This window comes from Egretta garzetta, unplaced genomic scaffold, assembly GCF_000687185.1.
Source record: "Egretta garzetta isolate BGI_Z169 unplaced genomic scaffold, ASM68718v1 scaffold96, whole genome shotgun sequence".
In the NCBI taxonomy this organism is placed as follows: Eukaryota; Metazoa; Chordata; class Aves; order Pelecaniformes; family Ardeidae; genus Egretta; species Egretta garzetta.
In genome coordinates, this window is record NW_009259965.1 from 2,174,443 (window position 1) to 2,194,430 (window position 19,988).

The 19,988-nt window shown below is 44.3% G+C and overlaps 1 protein-coding gene across 1 annotated transcript in view; it reads left to right on the forward strand.

The window, feature by feature from the left end:
- The window catches only part of BFSP2 (beaded filament structural protein 2), a 30,919-nt gene extending 11,589 nt beyond the window's left edge, over positions 1-19,330 (forward strand). The window contains exons 3-8 of the mRNA XM_035895713.1: positions 4-355; positions 8,819-8,901; positions 10,838-10,994; positions 13,298-13,459; positions 18,461-18,592; positions 19,073-19,330. Of these exons, the coding sequence (XP_035751606.1) occupies positions 4-355; positions 8,819-8,901; positions 10,838-10,994; positions 13,298-13,459; positions 18,461-18,592; positions 19,073-19,330 (1,144 nt within the window). The remainder of the gene's footprint in view (positions 1-3; positions 356-8,818; positions 8,902-10,837; positions 10,995-13,297; positions 13,460-18,460; positions 18,593-19,072) is intronic.
- Positions 19,331-19,988: the final 658 nt, after the last annotated feature.

The window sequence follows — 19,988 nt, forward strand, 5'->3', positions numbered from 1 at the left end:
TGGGGGGGGCCTGTCGAGCCCCCCCGGCGTCTACGTGGGTACCGTCCCCACCGGCGGCGTGAGCAGCTTGGGCACCCGAGTGTCCCGCAGAGCCCTGGGCATCAGCAGCGTCTTCCTCCAGGGTCTGCGCAGCTCCTCCGCCGCCGTGCCCCTGGCCCCGGGGCTGGAGAAGGGCAGGGCGCTCTCCTACGAGAGCCTGAACGGCTGCTTGGTGGAGTACATCGAGAAGGTGCGAGCTCTCGAGCAGGTCAACCAGGAGCTGGAGGAGCACATCAGAGTCTACCTGGACAAGAAAGCGGCCAGCGTGGGCAGCTGGGGAGCGCTGCGGGAGAACTGGGAGGCGATTTACCATCAGGTGAGCCCCGGAGCGCTGCCAGCAGCAGCGGGGACGGGGGAGCTTCGCGAGTCATTAGCCACCCCGAGCAGCGAGGGTTGGTACCGATGATGAATGCCGCCTGATTTCAAGGCCCTAGACGGAGGGGTTTAAATCTGTCTTCATGGTAATTAGCATTATCATTTCACAGCGTGCTGTGGAAAACGCCTGTTAAGCAGGAGAATTGCCTCAGGCATTCTGTGCGTGGGGGCAACTGAAATGCACCCCAAGGCGCGATAGTCTGGGTTGAGTAAAATGGGTGGGGTTTTTTCCTTATTTTTTTTTTTTTTCTTAGCTGTGGTTTTTACACTGAGCATCAAAATTATTAAAAGAAGACTGCTAGGACTGAATTAGTTTATCCCTCAACATGGCATCATTACAAGCACGTTGTTTTATTTTCTTTTTAAATTAGCAATTCAGATTTTATTTTATTCCCTTGTTTGCTTAATCACATTTTCAAAAGCTCTATTTATTTAAAAATAATAATTACATGGCTACAAATGAGTGATTCCTCTCCTTCCCTTTGTCGCCACCCCACCATCCCTTACCCCCACCTTCTCCGTACGGCACAGGCTGCGGGTTCTCCGGGAAAGTGTTTATTGTGGAGGTGCGAAATGTTGTTTGCTATGACCTCGTGGACAAGAAGCAGGTCCTTTTGCTAACCAGTAAGACCAGTAAGACCTTGCAGGCTGATGTCCTGCTAGCAGCCAACACAGGGCTCTGTCCCCTGAGGTCTCGGTGCACCTTGCGAGTCCCAGCTTCTCGACTCCCAGCCAGCAGGAGTGGACGGGACCCCGAAGAGCCGGCGCTCAGCATCTTGCACATCTCTTCCTGGCAGCGCTTGTGTAGGCACAGAACATGCCGCCAGCAGGGCTTCAGAAAGCCTGAAAGACAAATTCAAGTTCCCTGGGACAACTGTATGTTTTACCTTGGGCTGACTACAGTTTTACTCTGGCGTAGGAAAGAGGGTGCGTTTTTACAGTGCGCTGCATTTTTAGGGCAGGTCTTCACCCAGAACGCTACAAATGTCGGTTGAACCTTGAATGTGGCAGCATATGCTGTTGTACAAAGATCACGTCAGCAGAAACGCCCAGTTAAGCACCAACTTTTAAAGTTGTTATCTTTCTTTTTGTATGGGTAAATGACATTGCTGCTGCTAATCCTACGAAGCTTCCTGAAGGGACTGGCTGCTGAAGGCAATGGGTGGTCTGAATCTGGGGTGCTTACGAAAAGCCATACCCTCCAACCTATCATCTCACTGAGGTAGACAGGGACTTTGATGTGAGATAGGAGGTTAATGCTTTGCAGTCGCCATCCTGTGTTTTCTGGACAAGTGTCCCATTTTGCAGTCATAGACCTCACCTGTAAAACCTACTGGGGCTTATGACTAAAACCAAAAAAGTAAGACCATACTTCAGGAAGGTCTTTTTGATTTTTCATTGTATGAAACCCTAACGTTGTAGTGCAGATGAACCTACACATGTAATAATTTTTCATTCAAATTGCTTTCTTTATATTGTCATCCTGCCACCTTGCCTCTACCTCCCTTTCTAATGAGTAATTAGGAGCAGCTCATAATGAAATCTAGCTTGAATATTGGGCTCTTTCTATATAAAATGAGAAAGATAAAGCTATGTAGTAATACCATTTGCAAGTATTGCAGAAAATAGGAGAAAAAGATTAGCATCATCCATACCTATTTAACCATTAAAACACATTAGAGAATACATGAAGTTTTCCACATCACTTCAATTAAATCAATAAAAGAGGCATCACTGAGTGGGTTTTTACTTTCTCAGATATAATCTGGGCTGTTACGTAGAATTCTGACTAATAGGTTTCTTCACTTTTTTTATATTAAGCATCTAACCAAAAATGAAAGTAGGACCTCATCCAGCCCAAATACCGATTAACTCATTCATCCTGGGGCTAATTGGCAAAAGTATGCCAGCATCAGCACTGAAAGTCTCACACTTACTTACTAAAATAACATCAACATCAATTGCCGCAGAAATGGCTGCAACCACACAAAGTCAGCACCCTCCTGCCACCATGCATCCTGGTAGGAAAAGTAAAAGGTGCTCAGGAGTCAGCTGTAATAGAAATAAGAGATACCTGGCAGATACATTTCTAGATGTAATTTTCATAAATCTATTTACATTTTCTGTAGATGTCCCCATCCGCCTTCATGCGACATAGCCTTTTTTCAGCCTTCTAGCAATATCTGAGGATTCATTTTGATTCCCAGCCAGTCCAGCCAGCATGGATGGCCTGGCAGCCATAAACCCCTCAGTGCCCTTCCTATGAAGCAGTTGTGAAAATTTTGGGGTGGAAAGCTGCCTGAGCAGCCACCTGGTTTAACCCAAACATCCACAATAGGAACAGATTTTGAACAAGAAGAAAAGGAAAATATACAATTTGGGGGGACAGGGAGGGAAGGGTCCTAGACAGGAGCCCCTTCCTCCAGCCCAGATAGTGAGAAGACAAGGATACGACCACATAGGAGTCATGGACTCTTCTGGTCCCAAAATCAGAAATGTGACATGCCCATCTCCACAGTGAGGTAGGAGAGACCCCAGCAGAGCAGAGATCCCATTTCCCTCCTGCCCTTCCTGGGATGTGCTCCGGCATCCCACATTTCTGGGTACTTGTCCTCCCAGCAACAACAACCGGGTACCAGCATTTCTCCTAAACAAAGCCAGGGTAAAAAATGTGGCGAGGAGTGACTCAGAGGGTACAAGTGGAAGATCCCTCAGGGGAAAAACCACTCGTGTTCCGCTGCGATTGTCAGAGCTGCGACTGCAGCAGGGGGCCACTGGCGGGGGCTGCATGGTGGGAAGCTACTATCCAGCTCACAGCGTTCATTATCCGCCCGGGCAGCTGGTTTTTAGCAGAGCAGGTGGACGCACACTAATTGGGACAGCCGCAAAATGGGAGGATTTTTGCAGGAAATGAGGGAAATGAGAAATCCTTGTGGAGGTGAATCCATGTGACAGAGGTACAAATTCATCTCATTTTACCCTGGGCCTACTGCGTTGCTCCAGGCTTCATCCCGGCCTTCTTGTGGAAAATTCTCTCTCTAATCAAATGTGTTCCTTCTGCGGGACAGGAGGGTGTTTGCAATGGCAACTCCTTCCCATGGAGCAGGGCAGCACCTGGGAAAAGTGGGCGCTTGAAATCATCTCAGCGAGTTTACGGAGAGGAGAGGGTAGCTCAGCCTCCACGACCGTTCAATTACGGCTGTGCGGGAGACGCGGAGATTTATTTTGTCGACGGGATGGCACGTAGCGCAGTCCAGATCATAAGAGTAAACACAAAAGCAGAAGAAGGAATCAGCGTCCTGGACCAATTTTATCGCTGCTGTGAGTCCTGTGCATGGTTGGGAGTGTTTGAAAGCTCACTGGAGTTTTCCTATGGGGACAGATACTTTTATTTGCACCTGGCCTCACTGTCAGCGTTTACTCAGTGTTAATATTAAGCCTGGTGAATATACAGGGCTGGCAGCCCGAGGAATCGCCGCATTTGGACTTGCACACAGGAATTTCTTTGCTGCGGGGCCAGGAGAGCCGCTGAGCGCTGTCTGTAACACACTCCAACGCAACACAGTGCGTGCTTAGCGTCTGTAAATCGGTGAAATAGCATTCTGCCACTGATCTAAGGGCACAACAAACTCCCGCGTAATGGCACAGAGCGTGGTCATCCACCATACAGAAGATGGCGACAAGTTAGTTTTAATTATGCCCTCTCTGCCACCTCCAAGAGCGTAATCTTGGGCTACCTTCATGTACAGCTGTGAGGTGGGGGGGTGAGGTTTTCTCCTTGTGCTTAGGCAGCATTACAGGTTTTTACAGATCATTTCTGTATCTATCTCCTGCTTTGAGAACCAGGCAGGTTTTGATGCAGTCCTGTTTACTTAGAAAATATTCCATGTATAAACGAAGTTGTGTTTTCTTGGTTGCAGCAGGAAACAGCAAAGGACGCATCAATCTCCCCAGCCTCTCTCCAGGTATTACCTTTCCCAAGGCGATGCTACAAACGCCACTTGTGCTGCCTTTGGGTTTTCCTCCTTCAGGCTCTGAGAAGGGGTTCAACATGGCAAGCATGACTGAAAATGTTACTAGTTTAGTGCTTGGCGTCTGAGCAGCGGGCACTGGGATGCATGATTTTAGCCTGAGTTAGCTGGGAACTACAATGTGTTGGAGGCGATGGGCTGATACCAACCATTTCTTTCTGTGTGCGGAAGGAAAGACTAGACCAGCATCTTCTGATCTTCCTCCATGGAGGCATCATTTGCTTTAACTGAAGTGAACTTAAAAGCCAGATAATTTTCCATTACACGAATAATTAAACCATGAGATTCATTACCACAGGCCACACCTGAGGCCACGAATTCAGCAGCATTCAGAAAGGGATGAGGCCTTTGTAAGGATAGCAAAAGTATACAAAGCTAGTGGTAAAGCACAGCTAAGAATTTGTAAGGCGTAGTAAATCTTGCAACTTGGTCAGTTCTCTGTTAAAAATCAAGTTGCCAGCCACCAGGGATAAGTTGCCCCTGTAAGTGTCTGTACCACATTGCCTTTTATCCGCGAACTCCCTTGAAGCAGCCGGTTTTCCTTGTTGCCAGTTGCAACCCCATAAATGGGCTGGTATATTGATGCAGATTTTGATAAGGTTTTTTTTGCTAAAAATTAACATTGTGTTTTCATGTCCATAAAATCACAGTGAAATCAAAGAAAATTGTTACTGCTTTCTAGATAAGACGGTTTATACCGCAAATATTCAGTGTTAATTCAAGAGCAGAAAAAAAAAAAAAATCACGTTCAAAAGGCGTACGTGCATCACAGATGCGAGCGTTGAAAGACAATACTTGACTTAAAGGAGCTATTATTAGTAATAATATTTTTATTTTTAAAACACTTCCCATCCTGGCAATTTAAGTGCCACACAGGCAGCAGTGTATCAAGCCTCCCAGAAGCCCTGCGAGCAGGACAGCGTTGCCTTCAGCTTCACAAGCGGAGGAGGCAATGGCCAAGTGCTTGCAGCGTTGGGAGCCTTCTCATTTCCAGTGGACGCAAAGAAAGGTGTTTCCTAACTTGCTGCATCATGCCTTTTAGTGCCTGTGTCAGCAAAGTGGCTACGAATCCGTCTCACCAACACTGTGTGCTTGCATCCAGCTGTTGATGATTAGGAGAATTAAATCAAACAAAAAAAAAGCCACTAGATGGAAGACTTACATCTCTTCTTCTGAAGCCTGGGAAAGGGCTTTCACAGCTCATGCAAATCAGAGAGAATTTTTCAGGAAACCTGGTTTCTAGACAGAAACTACATGTTGTTATTTATCCTTCGGGTTCACTGTTGGATTTAAAGCGCACGCCGCTGATTTCCAGGAGGGCTGAAAGGCTACTGCCTGCTGGCTCCCACTACAGCGCTCGTCCCTGAAGCCTGCCAAACATTAGGCTTTTTTTATACCATTTTGACTTACACGGCACAGTTCAGGTTTGGGTGCAGTTTTGGAAAGCCCTGCACTTTCTCGCAGAACATCTGGCATTAGCAGCCGGGCTATGAAGAGGAGAGTCAGGCATTGACCGAGTCCTCAGGAGTAAGGTACCAGGGTTCTGGGAAAGACATCCGCTGTGGGGCAGGTAAGAAGTCACCTCAATTGCCTCAATAAAACCACAAGATTACTACTGAAAAGCACTTTTTAAAAAGTTTGTCTCTGTATAGAGGCAGAAATCCAGGCAGTGGCAAATCACCAGCTATTCCCTGCTTCTGCTTTTGTTGCAGCCCAAAAGCCATTTTACACTGGATTCAGCCTCTAAACTTAGCCATTAACATATCTCTGTGTGGCACTGTGCAGCCCACAGGATTTAATGTTACTTTTGCTCGTGGGGTATTCCCAATTCCCTCAAAGATGTTCATTTTCATCAGACTTTGGGTCAGACAACGTAACCGCAAGGGGCTCGCTGCCAGAGGCAAATGGGCTTGCTTTGACAGGGCAGGGCAAACCACAGGGCAGCACTTATGCTCCCTGATTTGAGTCAGGAAAAAAAATAAAAGTTTCTCTGATGATCCATACATGTACGAGTTGGCAGGAAGACAAAATGCAGTAATTTCTTAAGGAAAAAAAGAAAGGGGGAAAAAAAAAGAAAAAAGAAAAAAAAAACAAAGGAAAAGAAAATAAAAAAGAAGAAGAAGAAAAAGAAAGAAAAAAAAGGAAGATGATTCCAATGAGCTCAAGAGTAAATTTTCTACACGTTAGGAGGAAAAAAAATTCAGAGCTTGGGTCAAAGAATTGCCTCAAACTCCATACTGCTGCCATGTAAAAACTAAATGTCTTGTCTCCGTCTTTCAGGAGAAACTCAGGTCCTGCAAGGGGACCCGAGGACAGCAGGGCAGCATGACCCCAAAATCCCAGCTCTGCTTGGCCACTCAGAAATGCCGCAGAAGGGAGAACCCAAGGGCTGGGGAGATGGGCCTGTAAAGCAGGGATGCAAAGAAGCAGAGAGAAGGAAACAAGGGGTTGAACGATGAAGAAGCGATAGTTCTCTGTGCAGGAGAGCACATAAAGGCCTTCTGTACTTGTGTGCTGCACAGCGGGGCCGGCTGATGTGCCATGAGATACCATCTCTTTGCCCACATCTGTGGCTTTTGTAGCTTTTGTGACACCTGAGCATTCGCTGCCCTTTCTAGTTTTCTCCTACTAAACTGGGGCTTTTTTGCCCAGTGGTGGTATTTACACGACTCCTCTCCTTTGCCTAGATGCTATTTTCATGAGATGTGTTGGAACTGTGTGTCCCTGAGATGGCCTATGCTTCTATCATATCAGTTGGAATTGGCCAAGAAATCCCATAGTTGTTAAAGAAAAATTGGCTTCCTGTGCAATGGCATAAGCTGTTTCCTTTGGAATCCAAGCCAAACTGGAGCTGGCAGGAATGGAGCTCCAGCCCTAGGCTTCCAGCCACAGCCACCTTCTCCTTCTCTTCCTAACAGTAGGTGAGAAGTAAGCAAACCACTCGTTTTAACTCGCGTGCCTCCTCAGATTTAAAAAACGGTAGAGTGCTTTTAGCTTCATGACCCATTATAGACCTCTCAGCATGGGGAATAGGTCATTCCTCCAGATCTCTATCAGACGCCTTCACATATTTCATATTTGTTTGTCCAAGCATTTGTAAGACATTTAGAGCAGTAAGCCACTTTTCGTGAGGATGAATGTTAATTACCACATAGAAATGCTTCAGCCTTGCATGACCACCTCCACCCCGTCACCAAGCAGCAAGCCAAAGAGCAGGTAGGACCGTACTAAGGCGATGATCCCACTTGCGATACTTGAGATAACTTGTCTGGATGCCTTGATGTCTCCACATTGCATGGCCTGTTTCACCTCGGGGGAGCAAAATGCTTCAGGGGATTTGCAATCTCATTTAGTTGCAGACATAATTATCTAAGGAAAGATTTCTGCTTCAAGAACTCTCCTGGCCCGCTTAAAAAGCTGCTCTTATTCATGAGGTGGTTTAGTTTCACCTGCAAATCTCCACGCATATCTCCCGAGAAAGACCAAAGAGTTGTTCAGTGATGGCATGGACCACGGGATGGCTTGAGTCCCCAGATAGTTATTTGCAGGGGATGATTGCTCTAATCCTAGCACCAAATTCAGCACGTCTTCGGTCACCTCCACAGCTCAGTGCATGTGCGACTCCAGGGCAGGCAGTGGTCTTTTTTACCCCTTTATCATTTTATATAACCCTCTCGAATCAACAGGCTGGTATGTCACAACCCTTTCAGGTTTCAGGTTTGCTCACCCCTCAAGATACCCCCCAGAGCCACAGCAATGACACCATAGTGCACAATCTTTCCAAAGCATTTCGCATTCAGTGTAATAATCTTTGAAGACTGCCTGCTCCTCAGGTCTCATATCTATCGCAAGAGCTTACAGGATCCCACCAGAGAAGAAGAACAAGGCTCTGGGAGCTGAGGACGGCTCGCAGGCAGCATGAACAACTAGTATTCCTTGGCTCACTGAAGAGGATGACCCTGAAGAGGACAGCTGATATGGGAAGTAGAATAGGAACCGCATAAGTGCTACTTAAACTGTATCTAGAAAATATAGGTGAGACTTAAATGATGAACATACCTTGCGCACAGTAATGAATTTTACCCCTTGCAACCAGCTGACGATCAGAATAAATGTGTTTCCACGAGAAGATGAATGCTTAGGAGCAATGAACAGTTTGATGACAAGCTGCAGCCTATTTGCAGAGAATTTTCAAATTTATATGTACAAAATTAATTGATTAAGTTATCTGGAATGAGTCACTTGAACAGCCCTAGGCTAAGGGATTATTTTCAGAATCAACGCTATACACCTGCTTAAGGTTCACGTACAGTGCGTGTAGATAATGTGCTGAAGCTCTTCATCGCTTGAGCTCTGTGGTCTCTTTCTTCTAGGTGGGCGAAGCAGTCCTTGAAAATGCTCGTCTTATGCTGCACACCGAGAACATTCAAGCCTGTGCTGAAGATTTTAAAGACAGGTAGTCTTGTGGTGGGCCCTGGCTGGCCACTCCCTTTGAAACTTTGCCTTGGCAAGCGCTTACTCGATAGGGGATTAATGCTTAGGGAATAGAATGGGCTCATTCTTTTAAGTTGAATATTCAACCACCTGACTTGGGAGGGGTTTTGTAACAGCAAAATAATTAGGATGCTAACATTATTTTGGAAGATTATGAAGATTTATAGTAACAAATATGTGTACTAGCAAAAATCACTTAAGCTATTCTTTGATACACAGACATTGATATCTTACTGAGAGGTCAGTATTCATTCAAATTTGGGTTGACATTTTATAAAGGCAAACATTCATGTGCTTATTATTAGTTCTAATTTGCAGTGCCACACAAGTGGTTTTGGAAGTAAAAATCATTCTACTGTAGCAGCTGAAAAGCAAAAACTGTACCGCTACAAATGTCGGTGTGGAAACATCAGATAAGAAAACAGCAATGGGCTGATTTTCCTTGTCTTTACTGACAGAAATGAATATTAAAAGAAGATCTTAATTACCGACAAACTACTTTTTTAACATCTTTCCATTTGCAAAGCCTAATATTTGTGTACATGAGTGCGCGAAGCTCTTTAAATTTTACTCAGAAGGCCTAATGATCCTTCTAGCTTTTATTCGTAATGGACTTGTTCATTTGCAAATAGCTTTTTGCAAGACCTGACACACAAACAATATTTCAAACTAATTGATTTTTATTTCCTATGATTTTTATCATCGCTTAAACTTCTGTCTCTCCCTGGTATTATTGTATTTGATTGTATCAAAACATGTGTTAACCATGTTCTTAGGATTACCTTTTATTTCAGAAAGGTACAACTCTGAGCTACTCATTTTGTGGCTTTACATCCAGCAAGCTACACTCATATTTTAAGTAGTTTTAAAAAATATGTTTTAAAAATGTGAGCTGACTTGGACAAGCAGTCAACATAGCAAAACCGATGTCAAATCAATCCATGGCAGAGTAAAATCTCCTAATTCTCACTGGGATCAGCTGCGTCTTTCCCAGGCTGTTGAACTCCCAGCAAGGAAGGTGGCTCTCAAGGGGCAGAGTGCGGGTCTTCAGGTTTGTGGAGCTGGCTCCCGCCTAACCTGCCAACCCCCCTGTCTAACCTCCCTTGCCACCAGGTCCCCAGGTTGGATGGGTTTGACACAAAAGCTTCCCACCCAAGGAGATTCGCCATGCAACCCAACCACGTTTTCAATGGAAAGCCTAAAACTGAAAAGTCACAAACGAGGGTGGTACAGCAAGAAGTGCTGTACAATAGAAACTGCCTGCCACAATTTTCCCTACCACTGTAGCCATGGTTTAGAAACAAGCCATGTGCTTTAACAGCGATTCTAGCTGACAAACCAACTGCTCAAATTTCCTATTTATTTTGCTGCTACCAGGATCTGGTCTTAAGGATGGGCTGGGGCCCTGCAACGCAGATCAGACTTCCATCAGCATGTTCATTAGTAAAAGTAACACTTCATGCGCGTGTGTTTTCTTTAACCGTAGCTCTGAAAAGATTTATGTAGATGAATGAGCAGTCGTTCTCATTTTACAGCCAAGCAAACAGAGAAAAAGGCACCCATAGTCATACTGTATATAAATACCAGTTCTAGCAAGAGCCCACACGCCTCTCCGTGCTCATTCAGAAACCCTATCAGGCTGATAACCACCATAGCACTGACTGCTAACTTGGCCTGTTTTATTACACTCTGAGTAAATGACAGGGTACTTCAGCAGTTAAATTCAAATATAGCGAGACAAGGTGAGAGCAAAGCTTATCTTTTGTGTTTCTGTGCCTCTGTCTGGGACACAGGAGCTAATTAGCACAAATGGTGTCATTTTAAAAAAAAAAAGCAGGTTTTCCTTGCTCAGCTGTGCTGTATGAAGGTTTGGGGTTTGGTTTTTTTTCTCTCTGCAGGTATGAAAATGAGCAGCCATTCCGAAAGGCAGTGGAAGACGAAATTAATTCCCTATATAAAGTGATTGATGATGCTAATTTAACTAAAATGGATCTGGAGAGTCAGATAGAGAGCATGAAGGAAGAGCTAACTTTGCTGTCAAAGAATCATGAAGACGTAAGTGCAGACTTGGGACACTGCAAAGCCAACGTGTGCCTGTCTCATCCGGTTGGCATCAGACATCTAGGGCAAAGCAAGCACTAAAAAGCTCATCCTGCCATGTCTGGGTGGGGGGATTGTCCTGAAAACTGCTCCTATTTCTCCCTGTTAACTTAAAGCACTAGCCTCTGAGGCATGATCAAATTACTTACATTTAAGTTTTAACTCTTTCTGGTCTGATAAATATGACATGGAAAAGATGTTATTGCTTCATTTCTTACTAGACACCACATGATGGTCACAGGGTTGCACAGTCACATGTGTGGACACCTCAGCAGTGAGGTCTGATTCTCAGCCAGAAATGTAAAGAGCAAATGCCTGTGCGGGGAACAAGCTCTGGTCCTGCTGCACTTAACGCTGAGCATTAACCGGGCTCTTCTGAAAAACTCCTGCTTATCTGAGCAAGCTGCTCGGTTCCCAAAACCAAGCCTCTCCTGAACCAGGCACCACTGAAACAAGTCACAGGGAGAGGCAGCTGGAAGGGCAGCCCAAAATTACCCAGTTTTGCAATACTTTACCACTTACTCGTTACATTGACCAGCACTATTTGCCTGCAGGTGGTTTATTCCTTTCAGCAGGGGGTTCAGGATTGGACCCAAATCAGCATCTTTGCTGCTGGGGGCTCGAATATGGAGCTACTACTAATCCCACATAAGGGACAGCAAACAATTGTGCTGATGCCTCAAAAGTAAAAGAGAGCTTGAATTAAGATGGCTCACGGAAGCGAGGCACCAGCCTACCTTACATTTCTTATGGGTTATTTCTCCAACCACAAGTTTTAAGCAACATGGCAGGCATATGGAGACTTGGGTTGCCAACATGAGGTTGCTTCATCCCCTCCCTACTTTCACGAATCTAATCCCAATGCTGGCATTTTGCAGAAAATAAATCAGTGGCTTCAGCACCACTGCACGGCATGAGAAAGATGGAAGTTGTTTTAGATAAGAGGGAAAATGGAAAATTGATAGAAATACACAAGATCCCCTTTAAACCTCCCTGTATTGCAATGATTGCTGTGAAACCAGAAAATTTGGACTGATGCTGTTCTCTGCCCATATATATGGCTTAACAACAATAACAGCTTTCCAGCAGCTCCTCTCACTCTGCATTTAGCCAGCGAGGAGCCCCTGCAGGGTGGAAGGATGCTCCTTTCTTTACCTGTTAGGAGTACCCAAGCATTTGCAAAACCACCCCAGCTTGGGCCCTGGTTTTCCCATGGCAGCAGCACCAGGAGAAGCTGCTCAAGAGAAGTCACAGAGTAAAGGCTGGAAGCAACTATTGCAATTACTCCAGCTGAGCTCTGGCACAATAAAGTTCCAAGGACCTCCCTGAACTAATCCAAACCTTTCTTTCTGCCAGGGCTCCCACTAGGAAATCCATGTCAAGTCCTTTCAAAGCTTTTGTGCACTTGGAGTGGGTGCATTTTGAGGTTTTCGTTCTTGCAGGTTCATAATTCACAAATACTTGCCCATCCTTTTTTTCCAGTACTGGCACTGTCAGGGGCCACTGCCTACAAATATAATTCCCAGATACTTTTACACCACTTTTTTTTTTTTTTGCTTATGTCAATAACACATATAAGCAGATTGATGTAAAAGGGTGGTGGTGCCGGACAGTTCAGATACATGCGCAAATCTCATTTATTCTTGTGTTCCTGAACACAGTATACAACTGATGTGCTACCTTTAAGCATGCAATTCTAGACACACTATTTTTCTCCTGCTTACATGTTTTTGGAGCACTTACATGTGAAGAAAGAACAGAATGCTGTCGCAGAGAAGGAGAGTGCTCGTCATCTAGCGTCCACACAGACAGAAGCATACATGGGGCTCACACAGGCTGCAAGCTTGAGTTCCCGCTGTTTGCACGACTTGTTGTATCTGCCAGTAGATGCATGTCGATGTTATTGCATAGTGCAATATAGTTGTGGTCCTGGGTGTGCAGCGGGTGTGTTTGTCAAGCTCCAACTGCTGGAGAAACTTGCCGCTGCGAGAGGGCTGCTCCAGGCAGTGCCATGGTGCAGGGCTTCAGCCTCCTTCACCGAGGGGAACTCCAGCAAGGCTCCCCATGCAGAAGTGAGGCAAATCCACATCTGAAAAAGAAACCCTCCAGCGCACTAAATCATTCATGTACAGACACCTCTGGGGACCAAATTTAATTACTCTCTCTGTGGAACCAAAAGAGCTCTTCCTCGAGCCCCTCTGAAGCTACCATTCAGTTGTCCGGCTCACCTTCTCTTATGTCTGTTATTTTTGTTCAAGGATGTGAAGGTGTTATACAAGCAGCTTGCTGGATCTCAGCTGGAAGAACTTGATGTTCCCCTGGGAAGTGGCCTGGACGACATACTGGAAAAAATCAGAATCCACTGGGAGAGAGACATTGAAAAGAATCGTGCTGAGACAGGTGCCCTGCTCCGCACCAAGGTAAGCGCTCTGTAACCCACTCCAACATTAAGGGATTCAAAGCAAACAGAAAATCTGTCTAATACTCTGCAGTAACTTTGAAGGCTGAGTGTTTGTTTTTTTCTTGAAACAAAAAAGATGATAAAAATCTAAAGGATTTTGGTCCAAGTCCATTGGAAGATACACTCATAAATATCAGTGACTTTCGTGGGATGCATGAAGTTAAGTAGCAGTGGGAGTGACCCTGCTGATACCATAGGTATCCGTGGGAGATTTCTAAGGGCTCTGAAATGTTGGCTGAGAAAAACAAACTTAATCAGTTGATACCTTCTGTGTCTGATAAGCCACAGTCGTTACCCTTCTTACTAGGGCCATTCCTCCACTGAAAAATTTACAGGGGTCTATAAATCAAAAGGGCAAAATACATTGCTCTACGCTAATTATACAGCTACAGACTTCTCATGGGTTTCTCCTTGGAATGGCTTCCTTTGGTAGTGGTGGGAAAACTGGATCTTAACTTGGCAATGAAAAGTGATGATAATAGCCATTCCCTTTAAAAGTTCTCTCCTCTCCCGATGCTGAGTCTGAAACAGACTTTTAGCGCAGCTTTTTCTCTGTCGTGAAGGATCACTCATTTTCCGAAGCGGCTGGCTGAAATAAGTATTTTTGCAGAGCTGAAGCATTAAGTTCAGTGCATGATCCTATATTTCAGAAGCCACCTCATTCTGAGTTGGCTATTACAGCAGATCATGGCACACCAAATCATAACTACAGCTGTGCTATAGAAACATTTAGCAAAGACATAGCCCCTGCCGTTCCACGGTACAGAGCTGCTATGAGAGGCGCAGAGGTTAGTGAAGCCAAACTACAAGAAGAAAAGCAAGAAATGTGTTTGCAAAGATACATGCAAGCTCTGAGTACGTGTTTATTTTCAAAATAAAAAAGTCTTGTGACAACAGTGATACCAAGGTGCTAGGGAATGTACAAGAAGCCAACCAGAGGAATTTATCCCAGAGATCCCATTGAGTTTGTGAGCAGGCCAGACTGTTACTAAACAAAGTTTTCATAAGGTTAGTCTGTGGGGGCCTGATTTTCAGCCTGTACAGCCCAAAGGAATTCAGTGACATAGTGAAAAACTACATGAGCCCAGAGAGTGCCTCCATACAAAGCACATGCAGCCCCGAAAAGCCAGAGCATCCTCAGTAGCCTTCTAAGCTTTTCCCAGAAAATCTGTTCCTGGCCTGCTGCTGGATTTCAGCAAAAATAAGCATTACTCTGACAGTACCAAATTCTTCAGTGTCCCCACTTTCCTGTCCTGCTTGTTCCTGTTCCTCCTGTGTAAACACATCCTCACAACTTCTTTCTTCCCGTTTCTTTCATACGTTCAACATCTGGTCTTTCAACTGCAGAGAGATATCCTTTGGGAAGAAAACTGCCCACTTGTACTAGACTGCTCAATGGATCCCACCATCATGCCTTTGACCAGGGCCAGCACCAGGCACTGCAGGGAAAGACCAATAAGCAGACATAACCTAACCCATCCCTACTGAGCCATCTTAGTCTAAGCTCTTACTAGTTTAAGTTGTTCCTGTTTTGGTTTGATTTTTTAATGGCAGGAAGATTCAGAATATCACAGATTTCTGGAAAGATGAGTTTCAGTTTGGAGCAGGTTCTGGTATGACATTCTAGGGGGTTTTGACCCCAAATATACCTCTCACTAAACCCAGATGACGCAGTTTTGTATCTTCTATGGGGTTTTTTTCTCATACAGGTCTATTCAGAATTATTACTATTTATACAGATAACAAAAGTTCTGATAATTATGCCCAGCTCTTTTTTCAGCTAAGCTTGTGGACTTAACGTCATCTTATGTGGCTAAGTTGCACCATTTGGTTATCCACAACTGTGAAAAATTTGTCCTTGCTCTTTTGCGACACCAGAGAGAGAGTAGTTCCCTCGTCTCCTTTATTGCTCTTCATTAATATTTTCTTCAGCCTCTCTTTGTGACTTTTCCTTGGTCCGTAATGCTTTAATTTCCTTTCTCTGCACCCACCCTTTGGGGTAGCTGTGACGAGTTGAGAATAAGGTATTTCAAATGGTGTCCTAGCACTGACTTAGATGTCAGGGCAGTGCTTTTTGTTACTTTTCTGACCGATTCCCTTGCCTCAAAGCATACCAATTTATATTCATACCTAACTGGGTTTCACACAGGTATTTTTAGATGAGTAAGTAACCTCAAAACTCCAGTCTATTAGTTTGAACTCTGCACTTTTTTGTCCATAATGCTCAAAACCTTTTCCTGAATTGACACAAGCGATTTAAGCCCTTGTAAGGCATGCAAGCTGCTTAATATTTTCCCCCAAATCATGCTTTACTTAATGACGTGGCACTGTTAATTCATGTAGTTTGATTCCACACACCCACCCCTGCTCATTGCCACTCTATATTGTTTTTTGCATCCGTAAATCCTTCTAGTTCATGGTTGATCCCCAAGGCAGTAAACCTTCAGGCATCAAGCTGCTAAACTTCTGTCATGATGGAACTAGACCTTAATCCTCTGCTTCATGTCCTGTCCCTTGACCAGCTGTTGATCCATGGCAATGCTCTGCCCTGAGCACATGATTGCACAGCTTCCTCTGTCATCCCCTATGCTAGATCCCATAAAAAGGTTTTGAAAAGTCTTGTGAATTATTGCTAACACATGCCCAAAACTCTTAAGAGCTTATCAAAGCCACTTTCATTCTGCAGATATCATGCTGATCAAACCCTGGATGTTGGTTGATCCCCAAGGCAGTAAACCTTCAGGCATCAAGCTGCTAAACTTCTGTCATGATGGAACTAGACCTTAATCCTCTGCTTCATGTCCTGTCCCTTGACCAGCTGTTGATCCATGGCAATGCTCTGCCCTGAGCACATGATTGCACAGCTTCCTCTGTCATCCCCTATGCTAGATCCCATAAAAAGGTTTTGAAAAGTCTTGTGAATTATTGCTAACACATGCCCAAAACTCTTAAGAGCTTATCAAAGCCACTTTCATTCTGCAGATATCATGCTGATCAAACCCTGGATGTTGGTGTTCTATCCCTGATCATCCTTTAATTATCTTGGTTCCATGAAAAACCGACTAATGAGAGATTCTACACTCTTGCATAATGCCTGGCTCAGAACTGTACAGACGTGCTTGAAATCCACACATTCCTAGGAAACTCAAGCACCAAAATGATAAAGGTTTAGGAGGATGATTTCATCCTCTCCCTCCGTTAATCCAGTTGCTCGTGGGCACCACAATTTGGTATAGCCTTTCCCTTGTGGAGCATCGCAGGGATAGGAAGAGCAGAGCCCCCAGAAAACATGAATTGCCTAGTGAAGAGCACCCAAAGACTACGTCTGCACTTCTCCACAGAAGGAACCCCAAAGCTGAGCCCAGGTGTCATGCCCAGCAGCACCCTCCATGCTGACTCTTGGGGCAATTCAGCTGGTAATCCTGTAAGGAGGATGGGAAAACCTTGCATGTACCAAAAGCTTTAGGGCTCATTCAGCGTGTGCTTACTTGCTGTGTCATCCTTGGTATTTAGGGTCTGATGTGGCCACCTCCGTCTACTCCATCTGCCTGTTCTGTCATTCGCATCACTAACGTCAGGTAGCCATGACAGCTTAGAGTAACTCCTGGAGGAGATTCAACATCACCTGTGGTGAGGGCAAATTGGATTTATAGGCAGCACTTGGGCCCCCAGCAGAGTAAATGTGAATGAGAGATGCCAGGCTTCAGGTAATGGGTGTAGGCTATAAATACAAATGCAAAGGCACCCTCCCTGCTCTATGTTCTCTTTGAAGAGAGGCATTTATAGTTCTTGTACCATAATAACGCACAGACTATGGTCTCAACACAACTTAGGAGACACAAATTACTCCAGAGCAGCAGGTCCATGATCACTAGGCTGGGTTCACCAGGACTAGAAAGGTTGGATTATGTCTCTCTGAAGCACAAGCCCCTATAAAGTATTTCTGGAAAATACAGGCTCTTTGCAATTTGCTGGAAAGGACAGGTTTGGTATTTGGATTGAAATTCAACCCTCTGAAACACGGATTCATAAATCCTATGTTCTGTTTGAGACAACTAGTACTTGAATGACCTTTTGCACCTGAGATTGTTTCACTCATAATGACCAAGGTGTGGGGTTCACATGATGGTACCAAAATAAATTATAAAAATAATTTCTTGTGCATGGTCCCAGGTTTTTTTTTAAATTTTATCTTACTTTTAAAATAAAAGAATCCATAATCAGAAAAGCAGGACAGGGTCAAGATGAATTTTCACAGTGGAATGGAAGTATTTTGCATAGTTTAACTTCAGCATGAACCAGAAGAAATGTAGGTTTTGACTGAGGAATTGTATTTGCTAGAGAGCCCAGAGGTCTGGATTAAAAACCTTGATCTCAGCCCTCATTAAAAAGTACAGAAATTTTATTTTTACTAAGGTACTTTTTCCTTCACCTATTTTCAAGGAGTCTGAACTAACACATATTAAAACCCACAAGTAACAATTGCATAAGAATATCTTAATTCAGTTAACAGAAATTACTTTTCTGACCTGTGTTATGACTTGCTCTCTGACTCATAGAATCCTATGTGACAAATCAAGGTGCGAATTCTGTTGAAATCCATTAGACTAAGTGAAAACACTTAACTTTAAAAAAACTATCATAATGTAGATACAAAATGAAGAATTACAGCAACATTTTGTTTTTATAGGTAATTTTAATTGTACTAGTATGGATGTTGACATAGATAAAATGTATACACCTACGTGTATAAGCCATTTTACAGTAAATGCATGGAAAATGTGCTAATTTTGATACTAAGAAGTATCCAGAATTGTTCAGCCAAGGAATTTAATACACAAGTATCAAACTTAAGTCAGAATTGCCACACACTGCGAAAATATCAACTGTCAGTTTGGTGTGTAAGGCAACTAAAACAATATTTGAGTAGGCTGCGAGGACAGTGGCAATCTTTTACCAGCAACAGGCTGAAACAACGGCTGCTGTGCGAACCCAGGAGGAAGAGCTGGTGGAGGGCCTCAGAACCGAGTTCCACGAAACTGCCTGCAAAATACAGAGCTTGCAAGCAGAAACCGAATCTCTGAGAACCTTGGTAAGTAATGTTGTGTTTTCAAGGGGTATAGTCTGTGTGAATTCAACATGCTTTCTGAGGAAAACATTCCTGTCTTGGCATGCGGACTTCAGAATAAATCCCGTTTTGCCAGCAGAAACTGTTTCCAGAGATGGCAGACATTTCCAGGCTCTTCTTGATTGACATGGTGCACTAAGTGTACCCCACTTGACAACCGGGCCCCAAATGTCAGTCTTCAGTGTCTTCATATTCAATAACAATTTCACTGAGATTGCTGGGTGGGTAGTACTTGACAATGTGAAGAATATCTGTGCCTTGTAATCAAAGTAGTTCAATCTTTGTAATGATAATACACATTTTTCAAAGTATCTAAAGAAAGGAATTGTCAAAATGTTACATCTCCACTTAAGCATATTCAATAGAGATATTGGCCAAACCTGAATAAAAATCACTATAAAGCATATGAAAACTGTTTTAATGTCTGCTGTCCTGCCCTTACAGAAGAGAGGTCTGGAGAACTCTTTATACGATGCTAAGCACTGGCACGACATCGAACTGCAGAACCTAGGCTCTGTCATTTCCAAGCTGGAGGCAGAGATGGGAGAAATCAAAGTAGAAACCGAGCAGCAACAGCGGGATCGTGAAAATCTGCTGACCAGCAAACAACAGCTGGAGAAAGACATTGCTGCATATCACTGTCTTCTGGAAGGAGAACAAAGCAGGTATTTTTCCTTAAAAGGAAGTGTGCCACCAGGATGAAGAACACAAGCTCCCTGGGGAGGGGTTGTGAGGTTGAGGGAAGCAAGAGGACTAGGGTGGTTCTTGTGTTTTATAAGGCTGGGTGGTAGATGGTTTGGAGAAGCTGCCAAAGGGGAAGAACACCCCAAATCCAGGTGTGCAGAGATTCCTGATGTGTTGGAGATGGGTCGTTTCCAGCACTGCCACGGAAGGACGAGGTTTAGGAATACGCCAGTAGGTCTATGGGTTTCACTTCCCTGAAGATTTGAGATGTGAGATTAAAAGGCTACTACAGCATCTGGGGGCTACATTAGTGGCTGAAAAGCAGCCTCGGGTACGTTATGCTTTCCCTCATCCTCCCACTAGAGAGTCCAAATATTAAAGCTGTCATCCAAGGGAGCTCCCTTTCTAAGCACACAAGCTCCCCCCAAAGATTGAGGACAGAATCTGGTGCGCTGACTGTACCTTTTGTGAAGAAACATAGTTCAGACTCTTAACATTTGTCCTCTGGGAATAACCTGTAAACACCTTGACAGCAGTTGGGTTGCTCAGTTGGGCTTTTTTAAGATTCTTAATCACCATTAATCGTGGAAATGCTGAGAATCTGATCCAGATTTTGACTTGCTCTTCTGCTCAGGGTCAGAAAGAAATTTTTGTTATAATCAGATCCTGCTTAAGT